The 24,310-nt window shown below is 38.7% G+C and overlaps 2 protein-coding genes across 4 annotated transcripts in view; one reads left to right on the top strand and one right to left on the bottom strand.

Moving 5' to 3' along the window:
- Nucleotides 1-445: 445 nt before the first annotated feature.
- mvb12a (multivesicular body subunit 12A) lies at nt 446-13,785 on the bottom strand. The gene is made up of 10 exons (XM_041784349.1): nt 13,648-13,785; nt 11,104-11,193; nt 6,944-7,027; nt 6,731-6,830; nt 5,928-6,057; nt 5,629-5,769; nt 4,324-4,436; nt 4,184-4,242; nt 1,822-1,887; nt 446-1,743 (listed from the first exon to the last, which is right to left on the bottom strand). The coding sequence occupies exons 1-10, from the start codon at nt 13,783-13,785 to the stop codon at nt 1,657-1,659; spliced, it is 1,008 nt and encodes a 335-aa protein (XP_041640283.1). The 3' UTR covers nt 446-1,656.
- Nucleotides 13,786-14,608: 823 nt separating this feature from the next.
- Nucleotides 14,609-24,310, top strand: part of LOC121509057 (pre-B-cell leukemia transcription factor 1-like) — a 29,164-nt gene continuing 19,462 nt past the window's right edge. Inside the window, exons 1-3 of one of the 3 annotated variants that reach the window (XM_041786263.1) lie at nt 20,089-20,353; nt 20,481-20,530; nt 20,734-20,965. In XM_041786263.1, the coding sequence (XP_041642197.1) occupies nt 20,787-20,965 (179 nt within the window). In that variant the 5' untranslated portion in view covers nt 20,089-20,353; nt 20,481-20,530; nt 20,734-20,786. Of the gene's footprint in view, nt 14,624-20,088; nt 20,354-20,480; nt 20,966-24,310 lie in introns of those variants that run through there. The other 2 variants (XM_041786264.1, XM_041786262.1) reach the window with 2 other exon arrangements.

Genomic DNA, 24,310 nt, shown 5'->3' with positions numbered 1-24,310 from the left:
TGCTCTATTATTTAATTTTCAGTCCATAAAATGTTCCTTTCTCCGAGGCTGTTAAATTATAATCTCTGGGAAACCAATTACCCTAAGCTTAAGGCTGCAGAAAAATCCGAAATGACACTAAAAAAGTTAAAATGCAAAATTGTGAAATTTTGAAATGCAATGAAGAGTGCGATTAATCACAATTAACTACAGAAATTCTGCAATTAAATTTTAATCTTTTGACAGCCCTAGTTCTTACCCTATGCATATTGTTTTCTGACAGTTTGTCCTTGTGCTCTTTTCAGTTAAGTTTTTGAGAAGTACTCCAATTTCCTTTGTTCCTTAGAGTTTCTTTATTTTTCACAATGTCCTTTCCTTACCTGCTTTCTCAAGATCTTAAACTGTTGTCTTTGTTGAAATGCTACAATGTTTTTTTAAACTAAATGAAGTTGTACTCTATGTAGATATTACAGACAAAAAAGTGTTTCATAATATTTTATTTCTCCATGCAATAAAAGTTTACTATAAAAAGCATAAAAATAGAAAACTTATAAAGTGTATAATGATTTAGATAAATATTTTGCCTTTATTCTGCCTGAGTGGACAAAAAAAGATTGTCTCCCCTTAACCAACATGACAAACACAAGCAAAACCACATCCTTCTCCCATTCCCACAATAAAAGGATAAATAATCTTTGGCAATAGTACAAACCTGATAGTAAGCAACACTTCACAAAAGGAGCACCCTACAACCTACATTTAGATATGTTAGTGTAACTAGTGAGGTCATCTTTACATTTGCAGTGATGTTCATTTATTTACAGTCATTTTCAAGGCTCTGCTACAGGAATAAAACATGTAAAGGTATGTAGCACTGATTGCTTCAACTGTAAGTGCATCTTCATAATATAAAACATTCAAACATACAATAAGGATGTAAGCTGTGCATATTAAAGTAGAGACTGATCTCAATGTTGTAGATGAGGAACCTTTAACAGAGCATGCATTGTAGATTTGTGGATTTGCTACATGTTAATTTCAGTGAGATGTTAAAGGCTGCATATTTTCAAGCCAAGGCTCTTAAGATACTGAAACTACAGTTTTGATTGATAAGGAATACACTAGGATGGTCATAAAGCACAGATCTTAATTGTTAACATAAAAAAGGAATGGATACTTTGACCTTTTAACAGACTTTTTTTTGTTCCCTATAATTCTAAGTAAAGTCCAGTATTATAGAAAACTGCTGACAGGATCATCCTTCATCCATGCCACTGGTCCCCAACCTTTCTAACCTTGGAGACCCCCTACCTGTATCCAAGAAAAACTGACTCACACGAATAAGAAAAGTGATACATTGCTGTTAATCAACACTGATTTTTGTTGTTTCATTGATAAAACCCAAAGATAATAGGTCTACACATGATTACTTATCAAAAGACCTTTGTATGAACTATTCCATAAGTGTTTTACCATGATTTTAGGTTTTGTGTACAAATCTAATTATGAAAACATCAGAGCAGGCAGAGCCTGTGACCTTTGAGTAAACTGTGCCCTGCCCAGGGGGTCCGAACTGTGGGTTGGGAACCAATGACCTACGCCATGATGTAAGATGATAAGTTAAATGTCTCTTAATAAAGCAATATGCAGAGGTATAACAATGCTACTTTGTCACAGTCACTGATCTGATGCCGTGCCTCCTGTTGGCACTGATGGTCTGGTCCTCTTGGCAGCATTTTCCTCCACAGCAAAAGTGTAGTTATACTGACAAAGCAAACAAAAAAGTGAGTGTATTGTTGATTAAAATGTTGGGGTGAAACTGTGATCACAATATGACCTTACCTCATTTTCAATGTCTTGCAGAGATTTGATTTGAATGTTTTTTAACTGAGAGTTCAGCTGAAGAGCCTGAGAAGAGACATGATGTAGATGTTTAAACTAGAGGACTAGACAGAGAAAAAACAGCATTTAATAAGGTAACTGCAGTTAATAATTTTGAAAATCATCTATCACTGTTTATCACACAACCCCTTGGATGTTTTACCTTCTATCGATTTTATAAAACGATCATAGTTAATGTAGTTCGACTTTTTTTTGGCAAAAACTCAAGTAAAAACGGATTTCTACAAATTAATGTCAATTAGATAAAAAATACGTAATGTAAAATAAGTGACTGCGTAAATATTCATGCCCTCTAAAGTGACTGACCTAATTCAACAGAGGTCCAGCCAGTTGGTGCTAGTACGCTTACCATTATTGAAATGGGGATCACCTGAATGTAGTGAATGTGTCTCAAGTGACTGAAGTATAAAAGACACCTGTGTCTGGAAGATCGAGTCACTGGTTAATCAGTATTCTTGGCTACCATTACACCATGAAGACAAAAGAACAAGCAAATTAAAAAAAAAAAGGTTATTGAAAATTATAAGTCAATAGAGGGATTCAAAAAAATAATTTGAAGACACTGAACTTCCTTTTATCTTCAGTTAAATCCATCATAAAGAAATGGAAGGAATATGGCACATGTGTAAGTCTGCCTAGATCAGACTGCCCTCACAAACTGAGTGACCGTGCAAGAAGGAGACCAGTGAGAGAGACCACCATGACACCTATGACTACTCTGAAGAAGTTACAAGCCTCCGCAGCTGAGATGGGAGAGACTCTACATACAATAACTGTTGCCGGTGTTCTTCACCAGTCAAAGCTTTATTGAAAAGTGGCAAAGAGAAAGACACTAATGAAGAAAACTCAGATTAAATCTTGACTTGAGCTTGCCAAAAGGCATGTGAGAGACTGCATGGTCAAGGGGAAGAAAGTTCTTTGGTGTGATGAGACCAAAATGGTGCTTTCAGGCAATCACACAAGATGCTATGTTTGGCCGACACCAAACACTGCACATCACTACAAACACACCATCCCCACTCTGAAACATGGTGGTGGCAGCATCATGCTGTGGGGACGCTTCTCAGCAGGCGGCCCTAGGGCTTGTAAAGGTAGAGGGCAAAATGTAAAATAAAGGAAAATCCTAGAGGACAATCTTACTCAGTGCAAGAGAAGTAAGGCTTGGGAAAAGATTTGTTTTCCAGCCAGACAATGATCCAAAGCATACAGCAAGAGCTTCACAGAAATGGTTTAAAGACAACAAGGTAAATGTTCTGGAGTGGCTGAGTCAAAGCCCAGACTTCAATCCAAGAAAGAACTTTTTGCTGGACTTGAAAAGGGCTGTTCACAGCTGATCCCTGTGCAACCTGACAGAGCTTGAGCAGCTTTGCAAAGAAGAATAAAGTAAAATGCAGTGTCCAGATGTGCAAGCCTGATTGAGACACACACACACAGACGTAGTTCTGTGAATGCAGCCAATGGTGCTTATACTGAATACGGACTTGAACTAGGTGAAGACTTATGCAGTCACTTATTTTATATTACATATTTTTATTCGATTGACATTCCCTGTAAAAATCAGTTTCACTGTGATACTGGAGAAGTGTTTTTGTACTTTTTTGTCAAAAAAGACAAATTATACTGACCATGATTGATTTATAAAATCATTGAGGGGTAAACCATCCAAGTGGGTGGATACCTCGTATAGGCACTGTTGTTTTACTTGAGTTAAATAGTCTTGTACTTTTTCCACCTCTGAACAAAATTACCATTCATTACCAATCAATTTCTGTTCTTTGGGGTTTCAGGACATAACCAGTGCCTAGTTCTGAGTTTTTACAAGCAGAAACCAAAATGTCAAACAGGTAGTGAGCAGTGCACCTTGCATGAAAATCTACATATCCTGAGAGTAATGCAGTAAACTGCTGGGGAAGGCCAATATTTTAAATCCTTTATGTAATTCTACCAGTGGTTGTTCCTCCTGAAGTCAAATCTGTTGCCATCTCTAACTAAATGAAATGCTTTCTGTTTTGGTGTTTTAAACCAACAGAACAACAATTCCACCAAAATTCCTGTGTTTGTGTGTAAGAGTTGAAGTGTTTCTAATGAGATTTCCACAGGGCTAAGCAGCTTCAACTTGATATTGAATGGTCACCCTCTCCTATTTTTAACATGTTCTGTTGTGTGCAGTTTTTAATTCAATGGCCTTTACAAAGAGTAGAAGTAACTCATATATCTGAATTGTTTAGTTGACACCTTTAAAAAATGTCAGTGTTGAGTCATCAAAATCTTGCTTCATTAAAATTTTAATTAACAAACATACCGTGTTGTTTGTGTGGAGGTCAAACTTTGGGTGAAGGCTGAAAGGAACTCCGTCTAGAGCTTTAGAGAAAAGTTAAAAAGTGGTGGGTCACCTTCAGTGAAAAACAAAGTTTCCAGCTTATAAGTCGAGAGTCAGGTTACCTGTGATTCCCTGGATGCTGCTGTCAGCAGGCTTGTCTAGGTTGTCTTTTGTGTGAAGGCTGCGACGCCTCTGACTTATTTTATGTTGTGGTGGCAGTGGAGGAGGAGGGTTGCTGCACGGAGATATAAACATGGTCATTTGCAAGGACATTAAAACACCTCCTGCATACAAACTCTGCTCTACTGAGGGTTATAAAAATGCATTCTACCTTATGTCATTGTTTAGGAATGACTACTTAAGACTTCTTAAATGCATTATTGTCATTTAATTTAACTCTTCTGAAATACTTTTGGACCAGAAAAACAAGGATCGTTTCCACTGATTCTGCTGTGTTTTAAATGACAAAGTGCTGGGTTGCTCACAAAGAACTGTATTTGAGAAACTCATTCTACCACTGTGGACAACAGTGGAGAAAAGGTCTAAATGAGTGCATAGTGTTCCCAAAAGAGGGTCTTCAGATTTCTCCTTAAAGTAGAAAGGAACTCTGTGGATCGAATGGAGTTTGGTAATTCATTCCACAACTGGCAGACACAATCAACTCTTCCACTAAAAGCTGAACTACTTACTTGGGGGCCTGATGTGATGGGAGAACCAGGCGCCTTTCACTGAGAGTGTAGCAGGAAAGAGGGAGTACAGACCAGGTAAACAGGAGCAGCTATAGTTGCTACTTTGTAAGCGATTATAAGGGGTTTTGAATTTGATGCAAGCTGCAGCTGAAAGCTAGTGTAAAGAGATGAACAGTGGAGTGACATAAGCTGTCTTGGGGTGGCTGAAGACCAGACATACAGAGAGTAAAATTGCAAGACTGAGCAATCAAGGCCACATGAACCTTGAAGGTTAGCTCGTCATCAACCATGACACTCATATTCTGGGATGACTTGGTGTGCAAGACTATATTTGATCCAAGCTGGATATTGATCAGTGGTTGTATGGCTGGACTGGCTAGGAGGGTAATAAACTCAGTCTTAGACAAGTTGAGCTGATGGTGATCTTTCTTCATCCATTCAGAAATATCAGCAAGGCAGGATGAGATCTGAGCTGAGACGGTTGATTCATCTGGTGGAAGAGCTGTGTATCGTCTGCACAGCAGTGATAAGAAAAGCTTTGGGAGTGGATGATTGCACCCAGTGAGGTATTGAGAAAAGGAGGCGACCAAGCACTGATCCTTGAGGCACCCCTGTTGATAAGCCATGTGGTTTGGACACTTCTGATACTCTAAACTTGAACCACTTGGCCCTGATAATACTGTAAAACATTAAAATGCACTCTAGGAACTTCTGTACATTAAATGTTAATTAGTGTACCTGGGTCTGAGGGGCATGGGAGCAGATGGCGTCTCCAATGAGAGTTTGCGGATATCCAGGCTGACGCTGCGGGGCTTAGCTTGGGGAATGGGGGTTGTAAAGTAACCCTTTCTGCACCACAGTACATAGCCATGGATGTCTCTGTGGAATAGGCATTTTATATAGAAATTAAAAATAGTATAATTACAAAATCATATACAGGTCTTTAAATATCTACGTTCGTGTTTAAATTGTGGAAGATACAATATGCTTTGAAAACAAGGCAAGTCAGAAGTTTAGCCATTCAAACTGCTACCAACCCCACATATGTGTAGTGCTGCAGCATCATTTTGCTTTTGGCCGTCAGTTTGATGTCTAACACAGCTGTGTCCACACTGCCGACTGGGACGACACGTACACAAACACGTTTCTTCTTCCAAACAGAGGCCTCTGGACACAAACACACAAATACATATAATGTGAAAGGAAACCAGCAGTGAGTAAATACAGCACCAAATATCAGGACTGCAACAAATATTAATATTATGTGGAATTTGTAAACACTTGTTTGTGTGTGGGCCTGTGTTGCTTTAAACCAGCGGAAACATTTTTGCTTTGAGATGAAGTTTAAGCCTGCCCTTAACTTTCCAAATGACTGAAGCAGACTCAAAGAAGGTTAAGGCTGAGGATCGGGTCTGGGTTAGGCATTTAGTTTAAAGTTTTGACACTTTTATTTCATTATTGAGTCATACACTCATATGCCCAGTCCACATTGGCTTACTTGACACCAAAAATGTAACCTAACCAGGATCAGAGTGCAGAGTAGGTCTTTCATCATCATCATGGAGCAAAAAAGGAAATTTGTAGTTTTTGGTGTTTGTAAAATAAAGTTGTTTATGTATGCAAAGTAAAATAATGTAAGCATCCAAAGTAAAACTAGAATGTTGGAAAAGGGGTGTTAAGAAATAATTTCTCTGTTTAACAGCTCTTGGGAAATACTTAAAGAAAAATAAATTTAAAACTAAAATTAGGGGGGCTAATAATTTTGTCCTCTTCTTTAAGTACTATGTGTAAAAAGCATCTTTAGTAACAAAAATGTTAAATAAAGTATGCAGGCACTCACTTGGTTCAAGGTGCTCTGCTATATAACAGTAACCATGAGGGATGGAGTCCTTGTCTGAAATAAGCTGAACGTCTGACACCACCATACCACCAGCCAGGTCCTACAGAGGGATGAAAAATACAGTGTGTAAAGGAAAACAAAGAAAGAAAACAAGGGGTTGATGGGAAACATACACAACATGTTTTCAGTGTGTTTGATATATTTCTGCGTTACCTTGCTGTAACAGAGGTAATATCCAGACTTCATGCCAAAGCTGCGAGTAAAATTTGCAGCTGATCCATCTTCTGTGATGCTGATCTGCAGAGAGATTGAGAGTACAAAAAGTACAATATGATTTACAACATTAATTATATGATTACTTTAAAAACATGCAATCAAGCAGGTTTGGGTTTTAGTGGTGGCCAAAAGTCTGGCTTTTGACTCAAGGGTTTCATTTGAGGTAGAGGTTGACTCCATCCCCTAGAGCAATGGTTCCCAACCTTTTTTCCTTTTAGCCCCCCCGACTTGTACCTACAAAAATCTGAGAATACTGTGGTAAAGTCCAATTTGCAATGGTTTACTGAGGCTTTACTCTGTCACTCTGGTTCAGTACACACAACCACAATCACGGGGAGGACTGCTGACTTGACAAAAGTCTAGAGGGCAACCCTGACACCCTTCACAGTGAAGGTAAGCCACAGAAGGTCACTGCTGACAGGGCAGGCTGTTCTCAGAGGCTGTTTCAAAGTATATTAATGGAAAGTTGACTGGAAGAGAAAAGTGTGGTAAGAAAAGATGTGCAAGCACCAGGGATGAGCTCAGCCTTCAGAAGACTGTCAAACAAAGCAGATTCAAGAACTTAAGAAAGCTTCACAAAGAGTGGACTAAGACGGGAGTCAGTGTATTAAGAGCCACCACACACTGACGGATCCAGGAAATGGGCTCCAAGTGTCCTGTTCTTAATGTTGCAAAGCAGATGGATACGCCTGTTTCCGTATTTCTCACTGGCAAATCCATCTTGCAAAACTCCCGTCTGAACCGTTTGGGCCCGGTTAGAAAGTGACAGGACCAATCAGCAATGAGGGTAGGGCTGGGCGATATTGAAGATTATTCCACCCCAACCTCCGACTCTGTTTGTTCTGTAAATATCTGTATAAATCTTAAACGAATAACTGAAAGGAGCATGCAGAGATTAACAATTTATGGTTATTTATTGAGACAACTGAAATCAAAATACAAAGCTGAAATGAAACTACCTGGCTGCCTATCACGTGACTACACAGCTAGTAGTTTGTTTATAAGGGGGTGGTGCATTAACAGAGATATTACAAGGGGAAAAAATTGAAATGATTGACATGGCAGGTTTTCGTCGGTTATAGGCTCTAAATGTCGGTTTCAATTATTTTTCAATTAAATGCCCACCTTTAGACGAGGGGCAGTACTTTTGGGCGCGGCGGAGTTGTGACATAGGCAAGCAGTGACAAGAGGCCGATGCAATTATGGCGGAAGACATTAGCGTGGATGCTGCTAAAGCGCCAGTTTTATCAGAACTTGACGACATTTCTTTGTTAAAAGAAGAACAAAGAACAGCACTGAGTTGTTTTCTTTTCAAAAACGACAAAAGTCATGTCCTGACATGCCTACAGTTGCTATAGTTCACATTATGCAGCTATCTATGGAGTTTATTCATCGGTAGCGGCACACCTCAGTTTGGGGCTACGACATCACGAGTTTTGTTGATCGACACGTAAAGATGTAACAAACAGAACGTTCATCCAATCACCCACCAAGTTTTTTTTTGTTTTTAAAGGCTCTGCCTTTAAAAAGCCCTATTCTTCTAAGCTGGCTTAAGGAGAAAAAGACCAATGATGAAAGTAAATGTTTTTTTCATTTGTATATTTCACTTTGTATGGGATGAAACTAGAATATATGGAAGTTTAACTTGAATTGAATGACAGGAAAAAATGAACTTTTTTATTGTATTTAAAATTTTTGGTGATTCAACTGTATGCTTTTTCTAATATAGATATAGATAAGGAAGGAGTTGCAAGCAAAACGTTATGTTTGGCAGACATCAAATACTGCACATCACCACAAGGAAAATCTTGGAGGGTATCTTATTCAGAGGAAGAGAACTACAGCTTGGGAGAAGATTTATTTTCCTACAACACAATGACCTGAAGCATACAGCGAAAAGCTCCACAGAAGTTGTTTGAAAACAACAAGGTGAATGTTCTGGAGGGGCCGAGTCAAAGCCCAGACCTCAATCCAGTAGAGATTTTTTTTTTTTGTCTGGACTTGGAACAGGTGCAACCTGGCAAAGAAAAATTGAGTAAAACTGCAGTGTTCAGTAGAATCCTATAGAGAATTAGTGGCTGGACTTGAAAAGACCTGTTCACACATGATCCTTGTGCAACCTGACAGAGCTTGAGCAGTTTTGTAAAGAGGAATGGAGTAAAATTTAAGTGTCCAGATGGTCAAGCCTGATTGAGAGCTATCCAAAAAGAGCTCATCTACTAAATTCTGACTTGACTTTTTATAGGTGCTGTTCATCAGTTATTGTTTCAGTTGAACATGGTTTGATTATAAGACCATCATTTAATTGATGCTCCATGTCATCAAACAAATGTATTACTATGTTGAGAATTAAATTATGCACCGTGCATTTTATCAAAATGTCCCAAGCTCTTGAGAGATTTAGGAAGATCAAACTCTATAAAATGTTCAGTGAAACACTGTGTTCAATGAAACAACAAACTACTACAAAGGTACACTGTTAACTCATTTAAAATCCTACCTCTAAAGGTCTGTCATTGAAAATGTAAATATCCAGCCCCCAAATTGTTGAATTTATTTGCTTTTATTTTTTTCCCTGAAGTCTGGCCCTACTGAAGATGTTGATTATTTGAGTTATACACATCAGGTACACTCTGGAAAGAGGAAAGGAAGGAAAGAGAGTTTTCAGTCAGCAGACGTCAAAGTCAGCACATTACACACTTACACTTTCCTACTCTTACTTTTCCAACAACAACAACAATCTTGTACTGGAGGTTTTACTATTTTTTATTTGGTGACCATTAATACACTGTAGTTCCAGAAGCACCTTTAGAAATACATGGACTGGAAAATGGGATTAGTCACATATAGCACATCATATGCTTCCATTTTTATCCACTGTAGGCTTTCAGCATGATTTGTGTTCTTTATAAAGGCAAATAAACTTAAACTTTCCCCTCATTTTACTTTGAGTGGTAAACATCATACCAGTTATACACTACAACACATCTTTCAGTTGATGTTAGTGAAACTTTGACTTAGAGTTGGAGACAAATTTCTCTAAGGGGACAATTCAGTTTATCAAATTGTATTTCGTACCATATCATGCTGTTGCCATATCCTTACAACTTACTGTAACATATATAATGCTATATGTCAGTTCCTCGCAAATAAACTAATAGGATGAGGGAAAAAATGATACAGCATAGTATTGCGATATTTTGCGTGGCGGTATATATCGTATTGTATCTTTCCCCAAGTATCGATTTTTTTCCCATTTCATTGCCAATATAAACTGAAGTCTATGATGCTGGATAAACACTATCAGTTGCCTTTCTGTCCACTTGATGATGCTGTTGCACCCTTTGTCCAATGAGGTCGGCAGAGGTGACAGTCATCGAGCAGGAGAAAGTTAGTACAACCAATATGGCAGCACCAGGGAAAGGATGATAGGAATGCAAGTAGGGCACATAGGGTTTGCAAGGAGTGCTGCATGAAAAATAAAATACTGTGGTAATACGTTAAAAATGAAGGCAAGGCTAATGCTAATGCAGCTCAATGGTTGGACAAAATGGTATAGGTAGCAATATATGGTATCGCAATGCTCTGTGTACTGCAAAATGTTTAAAAATCACAATATATTGAACTGTGGCATAAGTATCGTGTTAATATCGTATCTCAGGGCCACTAGTGATTCCCACCCCTATAAAGTAGTAAAATTTCCAGAAAAGAAAAATCTAATTCCTCTCTAATTTGGATACCTTTATCAAAATGATTAAATATATTTTACCTCAAAATACTTAACAAGTAAAATTTTCTTGATGCATTAGCAGATATTATTACGTATTATGTGCAATTCTGACCTTTTTACCTGCTTGAAAATGTCTTGTACCAAGAAGATCATCTTAAATTTTTCAGGTAAAAGTAACTTGAAATAAATCTAATGAGATTTTTTTAATGAGAAATTTGGCAGATATAATCACTAAGTTTTTGCAGTGATCATATCGTATAGTATCATAGTATGGTATCATAAACACAACCTGACTGTATTGTATCATAAATATGTATCAGATCAAATAGGGTTAGTCACAGTGACAGAAATCAATTGTTCATCATACCAAGTTGAAATCTTTAGGGCATGTGCTGGTGTTAGAGGTCCATGCCACTGCTGTAATGGGCCGGATGGCTCCACGTTCCATCACAGACATCTAAAAGAGAGAAAGGAAAAATAAAAAAAAGGCAAGGCAAGAATTGTTTAAATGTACTTAACTGATGATTTTTCATTTCAGTATTTAAGGCTTGCTGACCAGGTGAAAAACAACTTTCTGTGTCATGTGACAGAGTGGAATGAACAAACATAAACAGACTCTCTTTCTGTCTAAGAATTCAGATTCTACCTATGCTCGATCATCTAGGAGAGAAAGATGCCATTCAGGCTAAATAGTGATGTTATCTGTAGGACAGAAAGAAACTATTCATGGTAGGAATTCTTTCCTCACTACAGCTGTGAGGTGGCAGGTCATTATTTAGTGTTTCTTATTTTTGTGGAATAAAGATAACATCCATTATTCTGGTTTTGTAATTATCATAATATCACTGTACAGCACATTCAGAAAGTATTCAGACCCCTTCACTTTGTTCAGTTTTGTTATATTGCATCCTGATGGTAAAGTAAAAAAAACAAAAACAAAAATAACACATTTTAATCCTCATTGATCTACACTTTGTACCCCATGGTCACTCTGACTGAGCTCCAGAGATCCTGCTTGGCTTTCATGTGGAGTTTTTTGTTTTTTTTTTTTTTTAACTCTAAGCAGGCTTGACCCAGATCGGTTGAAGGGCTGCGGTGATGATTGTCCTTCTGGAACTTTGTCCCATCTCCACTCAGGATCTCTGGAGCTCAGTCAGAGTGACCATCAGGTTCTTGGTGGCCTCTCTTACTAAGGCCATTCACCCCAATTGCTCAGTTTGGCTGGGAGGCCAGCTCCCGAAGAGCAAAACTTTTTCCATTGGAAAACTATGGAAGCCAGTGTGCTCTTGGGAACTGTCATTGCACCAGAACTTGTTTGTCTCCCCCAGAGCTGTGCCTTGCAACAATCCTGTCTCTAAGCTCTGCAGGCAGTTCCTTTGACTTTGTGGTTTGGTTTCTGCTCTGAAATGCATTTTCAGTTGTGTGTCTTCTATAGAGAGGCGTTTGCCTTTCCAAATCATGTCCAGTCAATATAGTTCACCACAGGTGGGCCCCGGTGAAGGTGTAGAAACATCTCAGCATCGATCAAGAAAAATGGGAGGCACCTGATCTAAATTTCAAGTTGATGCAAAGGGTCTAAATACTTATGTAAATATAATATTTCAGTTTTTTTATTTTCACAAATTTGCTAAAATTTCTAAAATCCTGTTTCCACTTTGTCATGATGGGGTACTGAGTTTACATTTATTAGAATAAAAGTGTTTGTTTTTTCAACTGTAGTATCAGGCTGCAACCATAACAAAACTTGAAAAATGATGGGTGTTTGAATACTTTCTGAATGCACTGTATACAATTCTGAGACATTTTTAGGTCTCAAATTTTATTAACATGTTTTTGATCACAAGTTGTCCATAAAACCGATGTGAAAATTCTATAATGCCATGACAAATGTGTAGTGTCAACTCAATCCACTGAAACTGTTGGCCTTATGACTCTGACATAACTTCCTTCAAGCTCTTAGTCACTGATAATGGCCTCACTCCCATCATCGGTGGATTATCATTTTATTTATAAGCCATTGAGTAACAAGTTATTTCTGTTTTTAAACATAGTTAGGACTTCTATAGCTCAAGGTTTCAACCCAGACTGTTCAAGCAGAGGGAAGAGTGTCAAATGAAATCTGAAACATCTGTAAGATGAAAAATTGTGCTTATTAACACCCTACTATAATATTTTCCTTCTGGGGTTAAAGGTCGCATTGAAGCATTAAATTTCTAGTTTAACAGGTCTGATAAGGAGACTAAAAATACCAGATTACTTTGCAGTTTTTCCCCTTTCTAAAATAAGCAAGTCAAGGCCTGGTGTGTGTAATTATAATGTATATCCATGGTGGAAAGCTTCACCACAGCAGTGGCCCTGAACAATTTATTTCAAATATATTCTCAATAAAACATCTCTACACTTGGCCTATGCATAGATGTTTTAATTGTCGAAAAAGATCAAATACCTCACCTCACGTTAAATTAATTGAAAAACTACTTTTCAAAAGTGAAGAGAGTTACAGGAGATTTACATGTTCACTTACTTACGTAATACTAAGCCTACTGTTGTTGTGTGAGCTCTGTTTTAGTTACCTATAAGGCTGATGATTCAGACAGGTAGCCCAATCCAACCTGGCTGAGCTTTGACACTTTTATTGGTTTACCAAATAGCTTCGACCTCCCCGTAAACAAAGTTTTGGCCTTTAGCAGTGCTAACAAGCTTGTTTGTGAGAAAAGAGAGTTAAATGTTTTTTTTTTTTTAAGTAGGGAGAGAAGGCTTTGTAATTTTCCATTTTGAGACATGCTGAGCTCACCTTACCAGCAGCGACTGTTTCATTGACAAAACTTTAGCGATTCTTGTTCAGTAGGATAGTCACTCAAATTCTTTTTTTAAAATACTAATTATAATAACCATTGAAATACACACTTACTCTGTCTCTGCGTTTACTTCTGTCTCCTCGAGGAGAAACAATTTGCCAGCCGAACAACTCTTTAGTCCACAGCCGAAACTTCTTACTCTCCCTTCTCCAAGCAGGAAGTATTGAATCCATTCCGACTCCAACTCCCATCAGACCCCGCGGCGAAACGTCAGACTTAAATGCTAGCTCGCTTGAACGCGAGATGGCAGCATTATAACGGTCAGTCTGTTTTTCAGTGTCACCGCTTCCGTGTACATCCATTTGGTTATTGTTAACATTACCTTTTTTGTCTCATATTTTGTACCTTATCGAGCAATTATTTCAATAAGTTAACGTGAGAAGTAGTCAGATATTAACCTAGTCTATTTGAGATCGTTCTCAAACATAGCTAGACTGAAAGGTGCTGAGAGAACGATCGATTCTCATTTACATGAAAAATAAGTGTGAGCAGGGCGTGTGAAGGTGGGGGGAGACAGAACAGAGAGGGGGTGATGAAAAATGGGGCAGGTGGAAGTGGTGGAGAAGAAAGGGAAAGGAGAGAGCAGGAGAGCACCGATAAGAGGGGGAGCAGCGTTTTGTGAATAGCTAGAAGGGCCTACGAGGCAAAACGCCAATGAAAAATCAGACACACTCGTGGTTTTAGGGAGAAGGCCTTTGATATGCTCTTATTACCGTTTTATTACCTTAAAATATGTAGTTCATAAATCTATCCTGCGAGTGAATGGAATGCCTGATGTTTCCATTAGGCTTTTAGCATTAAGTAACAGTATTTTTCATTTTCTGTCATGACCTTTGACCAATGTATTTCAGAACCAGTCCCAAAATGCAACTGATCTGAGGCAAAGACTTCCTTCCCCCTTCTGTTCCAAAGAAAGATAGATGGGAGTTTTCGAACCTTCACTCAGACGGCAGGCCTATGAGAAATCTGCATACCAAACCTGCAGACACTAAGCAGCTCTGATTATCCTCTGCACTCACTACTGTGCCTGTGAGTACAATTGCCTGTTAGCCTGAATATAACATTTACATGAAGACATTTTCAGGTATGCGATATGTGATGTTATCTATTTTCTAACACGTCAGGCTAATTGCATCATATTATTGTATTATACCATACTATGATTATAAGTAGCCTATTATATTTTTTACACTTGATATCATAATGTTTCTTTGCCTTACCCTTGACACTTCACATTCATACCAGCATCTGTGCTGTTCTTGGTATCAATATACAGTGCCTATAAAAAGTAGTAGGGTGTTTTACCCTTTTATTGATCTATAAATCAATTGTTGCAGTATAATTTAAGTATAAAAACTAATATAAAAGTGAAAACAGATTTCTACAAAGTAATGCAATGACAGCACTGAGCCTGTGTGGATAGGTCTCAATCAGGCTTGCACATCTGAACACTGCAATTTTATTCCATTTTACTTTGCTCTCTGGATTGAGGTCTGTGTTTTGACTCGGCCACTCCATATTCTCCTTGTCTTTTTTTTTTTTTTTTTTTTTTTTTTAATACCATTTTGGTGTAGCTTTTGCTGTATGCTTTGGGTCATTTTCATGCTGGAAAATAAATCTTCTCCAGAGCTGTAGTTCTTGCAGACTGAATAAGATTGTCTTTTCTGTATTTTGTCACTGTTATTTTACCCTCTACCTTTACAAGCCTTCCAGGGCTGGTTGCCAAGAAGCATCCCAACAGCACGGTGCTGCCACCACTGTGCTTCACAGTGAGGATGATGTGTTTGAGATGATGTGCAGTGTTTGGTGTCTTGAAGGCCTCTCTCACTAGTCTCCTTCTTGTGTTGTAACTCAGTAACTCAGTTTGTGAGGATGGACTGATCTAGGCAGATTTACACATGTGCCATATTCTCCCTATTTCTTGATGATGGATTTAACTGAACTCTGGGGGATGTTCAGTGCCTTGGAACTTTTTTTGTATTCAAACCCTGACTTATACTTAATAACCTTTCTCTGAGTGTTATTTTGTCTTCATGGTGTAGTGGTAGCCAGGAATACTGATTAACCAATGACTGGACCTTCCGGACACAGGTGTCTTTATACTACAATAACTTGAGACACATTCACTAAACTCAGGTGATCTCCATTTCACTAATTGTGAGACTACTAGCACAAGTTAACTGGACCTCTGTTGAATTAGGCTGGACACTTTAAAAAGGGGATGAATATAATTCAATCACTTGTTTAACATTATATATCTTATTTAATTGAAATTGTAAAAATCTGTTTTCACTTTGACTTTAAAGAGTTTTCTATTTTTTTGTAAAAAAAAAAAAAAATCCCAAATTATATTTACCATGATTGATTTTTAAGATCAATAAAATGATAATTTTTAAAGGCACTGCAGCCATCCTTATCGTAGCTATACTAAATATTTATAGTGCATTGTTATGGAATATCAAGGCTGCAATAAATAATTCCTTTTGTTTTGTTTTGTTCGGTGTTCTTAAATCACAAATAATTTATAAAATCTAATTAGCTATAAAACTTTTGTCTGCTACTGCCAAATATGCTTGAAACAGCCACAGAAGCTTATCTCTATAAGCTAAAAATAATGTGAGTACATGTGTGAAATAAGGAAAGACACCAGGCTGAAGCATGCAGAGGTGCTCAGGTCCCTGTTGGCATGGCAACACACAGAGCAGACCACAGGGGGTAGGTTTTGGGGGGGGGGCTAGAGCTGGTGGAATGTTCCATCTTGGTGAAAACAGAAACCAGTGATTATTCAGAGTATTTAGCTTTACTGGCTGATTGCCTAATTAATGAGAATGAGCCAGCTGTAATCTGCTGAGACTGAAACTAAAGGGAGAGGGGGAAAATTGATAGCGAATGCCTCAGTGCAATTGTGTGAGTCTGGATGCCTGCACATCTGCGTGTTGGGGGAGCATGCAGCTGTCTGTGTGTGAGCAGTAGCAAATGTGATAGTGATGGACTTAGTGAGAGAGCAGCTTCAGATACTGGAGTCCCTCCGACTATGCTGAGGGATTAATTCATCTCTGCTAAGGAAGTGGTGCTGTCTGGAGTAAAGGCAGTGGAAATACGTGCATTATGCCCTTATACATGCAAACATACATTCTGAAAAACTATGATGTCTTATTTGTTGTTCAGAGCAGAAATAAAAATTCTGCAATGATTGCACACACACAGGGATTCTCCACATCTTGTATCTGGTCAAACTTTAAAAGACTGGTGACCATGGGTCCACTAAGGCCTGTTTTCCTGAACTATGAAGGCCATAGGTGTGCTACGTTTCATCTAACCTATAAAACTGGTTTGCAAAAAACGAGGCAGAGTTTAGAAAATATGGATAGACAATATTGGATTTCACCTAAATCTGGTATGCCGAGATTCCTTTAAGCTGATTAAATCTGTATTTCAGACCTAAATCTTCAGTCTTCTCAGTACACTTTGAACTACGGTCACTAATCAACTAAGCTGTATTATCAAATCTCAGAGAATTTTTCTTTACTCCATCATATAGAAGATGGGGAAAAAAAGCAAATATTCTTTGACAAAAGCCTGACTTGTCATGCTTGCTTTCACGCCTGTAGTGTCCCCCCTCCCCCCCTTAGCTAAAAGCAATCAGTTGGAGCATTTCCAACTGATTGTAACAAAGTAAGTAACAAAGTCAGAGAACTACAGGACATACTCAAGATTTAAATATCTATTTACTCAAATATAGTGTATCTGCGCTTCCCTGGCAACCAACTCAGAACTTAAGGACAAAAAGTCCTTCACATAAGAAGTAAGGAAATTATTGTTTGGTAGATTATTTCCTTGTTGTTACAACGCTTCTTGGCAATAAATCTTATATCTTTGGAAAGCCTCTTTGTCTGATCTAGATAGGGCCTGAGTGATAGGACAACTTCAAGTTGATGCTCCTCAGAACCAAGTTATGGCATAAACTGGGGTTAGCTCTAGTACAATCGCCAAACTAAGGCCAAGTTCCATGTAACAGGGATGTCAGAGACAGCCTGCGAAGTGAACATCCCAAGAAGACTGTCTCACTCTGTCAGCACTCAGGAGCTGTAGGCGGTCTTCTACAGATTTGCAGTCAAGGTTTGCAGGACAATATGACAGACATCTCTCTGCCCAGACAATCTCCGGTCTCACAGGCCTGCCGTGACTGCCCTGTTTGCACTGGTGTGGCAACACGTGCACTGGAACCTGAACATGTGGAGGAACGTTATGTTCAACAATGAGTCTGAAATCTGCCTGCGACAGTTGGATTACAGGGTCAAAATGTGGAGAAAATGCTATGCTGATTGCTGCACCGATAGAGTAACATCTTTTGTTCGAGGCAGTGTGATGGTGTGTGGCAGAATCCCTCACTGGAAAAACGAGGGTTGTCTTCATTGGAGGCCATCTCAATGCAGAGGTATATTGAGATGAGATTCTGCAACCAGTGGCAATCCCATATCTTCACAGTCTGGAATTGAACTCTATCCTCCAAGATGACAACACTCGCCCCCACAAAGCGGGGTTCATCAGAGACTACCTCCAGAATTTGGGAGCGGAGGGAATGGCCTGCTAGCAGTCCTGATCTCAACCCCATTGAACACTAGCTTGGGTGTGCTGTTCATGCCAGAGTGACCAACACAACCACATTGGCTGAATTGTGACAAATACTGGTTGAAGAATGAGATGCTGTCCCACAGCAGTGTGTGACCAGGCTGGTGACCAGCATGAGGTGGAGGTGCCAGGTTGTTCTGGCAGTGTATGGTTCTCCATGCTACTGAAGCTCTTGTTTGTTAAATGAATATTGTTAGATTGCCAAGATGTCTTGTTTCTACAGACTTTAATCATCCAATCTACCAAACAACAAACAAGAGTCGATGGCAGAACAAGCTGTTTGGCATTGGCAGAGAAGATTTGGCAAATTTTTCGTGGGTGCAACCCACATACTCAGCTCTGCTGCTCATCCCATAAATGTGTGTTCCTTTCAAATGTGGCACCATTGAAAAGGGAAAAAACTTGCAAATTCCCTTATTTTCTATGCTCAGTTTATATGCTGACTATGCAACATATAATACATTTTTATTTATTACATGCCATTTTACCACACAGTAATGCACCAATTAAGTGCCCCAATACTTTAGGGATCTACCTAAACTATAATTCCAAGAGACTTTGTTGATAATCAAAATCTATTTTGATGCTGCTTTATTTACTCTTGGCCCTTAACAGGCAAAAGACACATCTTAGTCACAAATAAGTACTTATACCTTACATACTTAAGGTGTGCATATATTAACTATATCTTGTGGCCCCTTGGAGCATGAGGCCCCTGACAATATAGGCTACCTCTACCTAATGGTAACCACCTATGTTTAAAAATCCAATAGAGTATGTTAGCCTGCATTAATTTGGCATTGCCTACCAGTTTGGTTATTTAAATAAAGCTTATTATACAATTTCTGTTGTTGCTTATTTTTTTTGACAATGTAACCTAAAAACTTAGTGTTGTTGTAGCTGTGTTGATCAGTGAGGTCACTATGCTGGAACGCACGTCGCGTTAGTATTGGTAGCATCATCATCATCAACATTGTTTCCATGGTGAAAAGATGGCCTCTTGGCGGTCTTAAGTCAAACTGCAGCATACCCCAGAGCCCGCCGACTCTATCTCTGTTTCTCTCTCTCTGTTTCACACACACACACACACACACACACATACAAGCTGATACAGAGCTTAGTCAAAGCCAGGCTGCACGAACAAGAACGAGACCGGGGTCTAAACGCTGCCGCCTTCAAAATAAATGTAACCAATTTAGTCGAGCAAAACAATAGATATTTTAAATAGTTAACGCGATACATTTTATTCTCATCAGAAAGAATTTGTAAGTGCTGTAAAAACATTTTAATTGTTTTACTATTTTTTACGCTATCAAGACACGTTTCAAATCCCACACTCAACCTTACATTAACAATTTGATTTTTTTTTTTACATTTGCAAAGAGAAAGAATTAAAATAATTATCAATATGCTTTACTACAGAGTTTTCTACCTAACTACAGCAGTATCCTAGCTGACATGAAATAACCTAACCACACTAAGATAAGGCTGTCCATGCGTACGTCGTTCAGCTACGAACTTTTCCTGTCAAATAATGTAGGAAAGAGTTTATAAATAATGAAAATGTCGATGCCAACAGCGCCTACCATAGGAGGGGATCGTGGGCATTTATATTATTCGAGTCATTTTCACAATAAAATCACAAGCTGTTGCTTTTTGTCATCCGGTTCTGAGCAAAAAAAAACAAAACAAAACAAAACAAAAAAAAAAAAACAAGTTAATGATATTAACAACAATAATTCGACCAGTACTTAAGTTGATTCTAAGTGTAGGTTTGTGTTTGGTCATTCGTATTATTAGTTGGAAATATTTAAGCGGAAGTGTCCTTTTCTCACCCGGTGTAGCTTGACAGTGGACGGCGGTCCTTGGTGGTGTTTTTCTGGGAGGAGTGGGGGAGCGGGCACAACGCTGAGTAGGCAAAGAAAATAGAATAACCAACAACTAATGGTACAAACCGAGCACTCTGAGACTTGGACGTTACCACATAGATGAAGTTAACCGGGGACAGCTTTTATAGACCGTGTTTTAGTGGACCCAGTGGGTCCAGACTTTTAATGACCGAGCAGGCGTACTGGACTCGAGAATAAAGGGGAGCAGGCGGACACAACGACATCAAAAGACTCCCTGGTCATTTTATACAGCTATAGCGTTATTCATACATTTTGTTAACACTCAGCAAGCTAGTTCTATTTCAGTTAAGTCGTTGATCAGTTTTTATTAAGCCATTTTTATCTCTTTTTGTGTGACTTTCCAGGGAAAGAAAGGCATGCTAACCTACGTGTGGCTTCATAAAAGCATCTTACAGTAAGCTTTTGTTCGGAATCTCGCTTTGAAGAGCCTGAGTTAAGTTGAGTTATCTCTCCTTTGTAGATAAGTCATTGGTAAGGCTGCTGCAAATTTCCTTTGTTATTAAGCCCAAGACAAGGAGGTAACTCTAGCTGAAGCTGCACGGCGCCCAGTTTTAAGACCTGTATGCTTTTCTCTTGGTAAACTTTTCAACCTCTCAGTAAGTTGGATAAGGAGCCCCACTTGTAGTCCACTTCTGGCACATTGGGAGTAGATGGAGAACCAGGCCCGCATGATGCTGGGTCACACTGGACTGGGTGGACTGTCTGAAGATGTGGGAGATCCTGACAACATAAGGAAACATCACAGCCTTGGTCAGCAGCAGGACATCGGTGACATCCTCCATCAGATCATGACCATCACAGATGAGAGTCTGGATGAGGCTCAGGCCAGGTAATACTTCTAGCGCTGGATTTGGGTGTACCTGTGACATCACTGTACCCTTCAAAGCTTGTATGGTGTTCCTTGTTAAACTCTGTTGAAACTATAGGTGGGACAAACAATACAGGAGTGTACAGATGAGGATGAAATTATTAACCCTCCCATGAAAATTCAGTTTTTGGAGCATTTCCCAAGTGCTGTTAAACAGAATAAGGTATCTTTAACACAGCTTTTCTAAACATCCTAGTGTTGTTTTATATGCCTATACAGAAACAAAATTATTGCACAAAAAACTACCAGGGTCAAAAGTATTACCCCCCTCGATGCTAATGGTCAGTTGTGTATCCTTTTTGCTGAATAGCAGCCTGCAGTTGTTTGTTGTGGTTTTAAACAGGTCTCAGACAAATTTCCTGGGTATCCCAGCTGATTCTTCTTCGGCCTCTCTCTTAAGCACCTTTGATTTGGTGGTCTCCTGGCGTGGATCTTGGTCTTCAGTTCAACACACACATTTTCAGTTAGATTCAAGTCAGGGCTTTTTTCCGGCCAGTCAATAACGTTCACTTTGGTCCTCTAGAGGTAGTTCTTCAACTAGGAGCCATGTATGTTTTGGGTTGTTGGAATGTTGGAGGACAAAGAGATGACCAAGATTCAGTTTTACTGCTGACTGCTCTGGGTTTTCTTTCAAAAATCTTCACATATCTTTCTTTCTTCATGATTCCTTCCATCTTTACGATGTTCGCAGTTCCAGATGCACTGAAGCATCCCCACAGTGTAAAACTGTTCTTTTGGATTATACACCTCTCCCTTCTTTCTCCAAGCACAAGCAACATCTCTATGGCCAAAGAGCTCTAGTTTGGTCTTATCTGACCTAAGAACATGTTTCGAGTATGTGTAGTCTTTCTCCAGGTTGTTCTTAGCAGACTTTAGTCCATCATGAAGGTGTCTTCTGCGGAAAGTGGAGTTTTTCTTAGTCCTTTCCTGTGCAGAGCTCTAGTGATGGTCTTCTCTGAGACTACAATTCCTGACTGGGCAAAGTCATTCACTAGTGTCTTGGCAGTTGTTCTGGGGTCTCTAGACACATCTCTCGCTAGTTTTCTTTCCAGGGTCTTTGAAATCTTTCTCTTCCTACCTCTGCCAGGCTCGTTCTGTGCTGTGTGGTTCTCTTTGAATGTACTGATGATACCTCTCAGTCCAGTTCTTGACACTTGGGAACTCTGTGATATCTCTGTATATCCTTCTCCTGCTTTGTGAGCATAAAGAAATCTTTATCTAAGGTCTAAAATGATTTTAGTTTTTGCCATGAGCCTTTCTCCAGGGACAGCCCAAACCCTTACTGAAAATTTTATTATGTATAAAAACTGGAAGAAAAGCTTCTGTTTTAATTTGATTTTACAGGCTTTTACCAAGTGAAAGCACATCATTGCACAACAATTGTTTGTGTTATGGCTCAACAAAAAGGCCAGTTCTTAAGGGGCTTATATCTTTGACCTTGTCAAACAATTTTGTTTCTGTGTGCAAAGTAAAATGATGTAAGCATCCAAAATAAAACTAGGATATTTAACAAAAGCTGTGTTAAAAATCCCTTGCTCTGTTTAATAGCACTGGAAACAAGTAAGAGAGAAATTTCCCCTGGGGGACAGTTTCATATCCTGTGGTATTGTATTGTATTGTATGGTATTATATTGCATCGTATATCTTCGATTGCACCGCATTGAATAGCATCATAACATATTCTTTGTCATTTGACATGTATTTTTAAAAAAAAAAAACTTATTTTGCTTTATTTTGTTTGATTTAATTTCATTATAGTTTTTATCATATTGTTCTGTATTGTATCAAATATTATCATCATACTGTAGTATAGTGTATAGTATCATTTTATTGCATTATATCAGATCCGATACATCGGTCAGGGACAATTTAATATTGTATGTCACTGTGTGGTTTTGCATTGCATCATATAATGTTGTATTTATGTAATCACATCGTATGGTTTGGAATCCTAACGTATTGCATTGTATCCTACATTATAGGGCATCATTAAATTATTATGTGTTGTTTGATTTAATTTCAATACATTTTGTATTATACTGATCCTTATAGTGTTTTATCATATCATACTGTATTATTTCAGATGCAGTCAGAGACACATTTCTCTGAGGACAATTTCTTACAGTATTGTAAGGTATCGCATAGTATGGGTTTATTACCCACGCCGATGAAATCGGCAGGGGGTTATGTAAAGGGTTCTGTATCTTTGTTTGTGTGTTTGTTTGTTTGTATGTGTACAAGATAACTCCAGAACGGAAAGTCGGATCTTCACCAAACTTTCAGGGAATGTTGGGATAGTGACAGGGAAGAATTGATTAGATTTTGGTGATGATCCGCGAACCCGTTCGGTTTTTCTCAGACTTCGAAATATAGAACACCATAGTAATCAGTGGGAGTGTCAGTTCCTTGGTGGCGCTGCTTAGATGTGAGTCTGCCGCCTCAGACAGCCATTCTAGTATTGTATGGCATCACATCGTACCATTTGTATTACACTTTGCCTTATGGCATTGTATTGTTTTTCTTTTTAAAATTTATTTGCATTGTTTTGTTTAATTTAATTTCAATACATTTTGGACCATATTTTTCTTAATAGTATCGAATGATATTGTACTATTTTAAATCAGATTCAGTGTGCCAGTCGGATACAAATTTCTCCCGGGGGACAGTTTTGTTTCATATAGTAGGGTATGGTATGGTATGGTCTGGTATGGTACAAGTTGCTTGGTACATGTATGGCACTGCTATGGTACGGTCTGGTATGGTACTGGTGGCTTGGTACATGTATGGTACTGGTATGGTCAGGTCTGGTATGCTACTGGTTTGGTATAGCACTCGTATGGTATGGTACTTGTATGATACGGAACTGGAATGGTTTGGTACTGGTATCGTATGGCATGGTAGTAGTATCGTATGGTATTGTATGAACTGGTATTGTTTGGTATGGTACTGGTATTCTATGGTACTGGTATCATATGGTATGATATCATCTGGTATGGTATTATCTAGTATGTCATGGCAATGTATGGTATCATATGGTTTTGTATGATACTGGTATGGTATGGTATGGTACTGGTATATGGTCCGATAACAGGTTTGATACTGATGTCATATGTATGGTATGAACTGCTATGGTACTGGTACTGGTAACATTTTGGTATTGTTTGGACTAGTATCGTATGGAATGGTACTGCATTGTATGGACTGGTATCATGTGGTACTATTATCCTGGGGACTGATATTTTTTGGTATGGTACTGGTATGGTATGGTTTGGACTGGTATGGTATGGTATGGTTTGGAATAGTATT

Source organism: Cheilinus undulatus, linkage group 4 (genome assembly GCF_018320785.1).
Source record: "Cheilinus undulatus linkage group 4, ASM1832078v1, whole genome shotgun sequence".
In the NCBI taxonomy this organism is placed as follows: Eukaryota; Metazoa; Chordata; class Actinopteri; order Labriformes; family Labridae; genus Cheilinus; species Cheilinus undulatus.
Note: the sequence above shows the minus strand (reverse complement) of the source record. Positions and strands in the feature narration are given on the sequence as shown.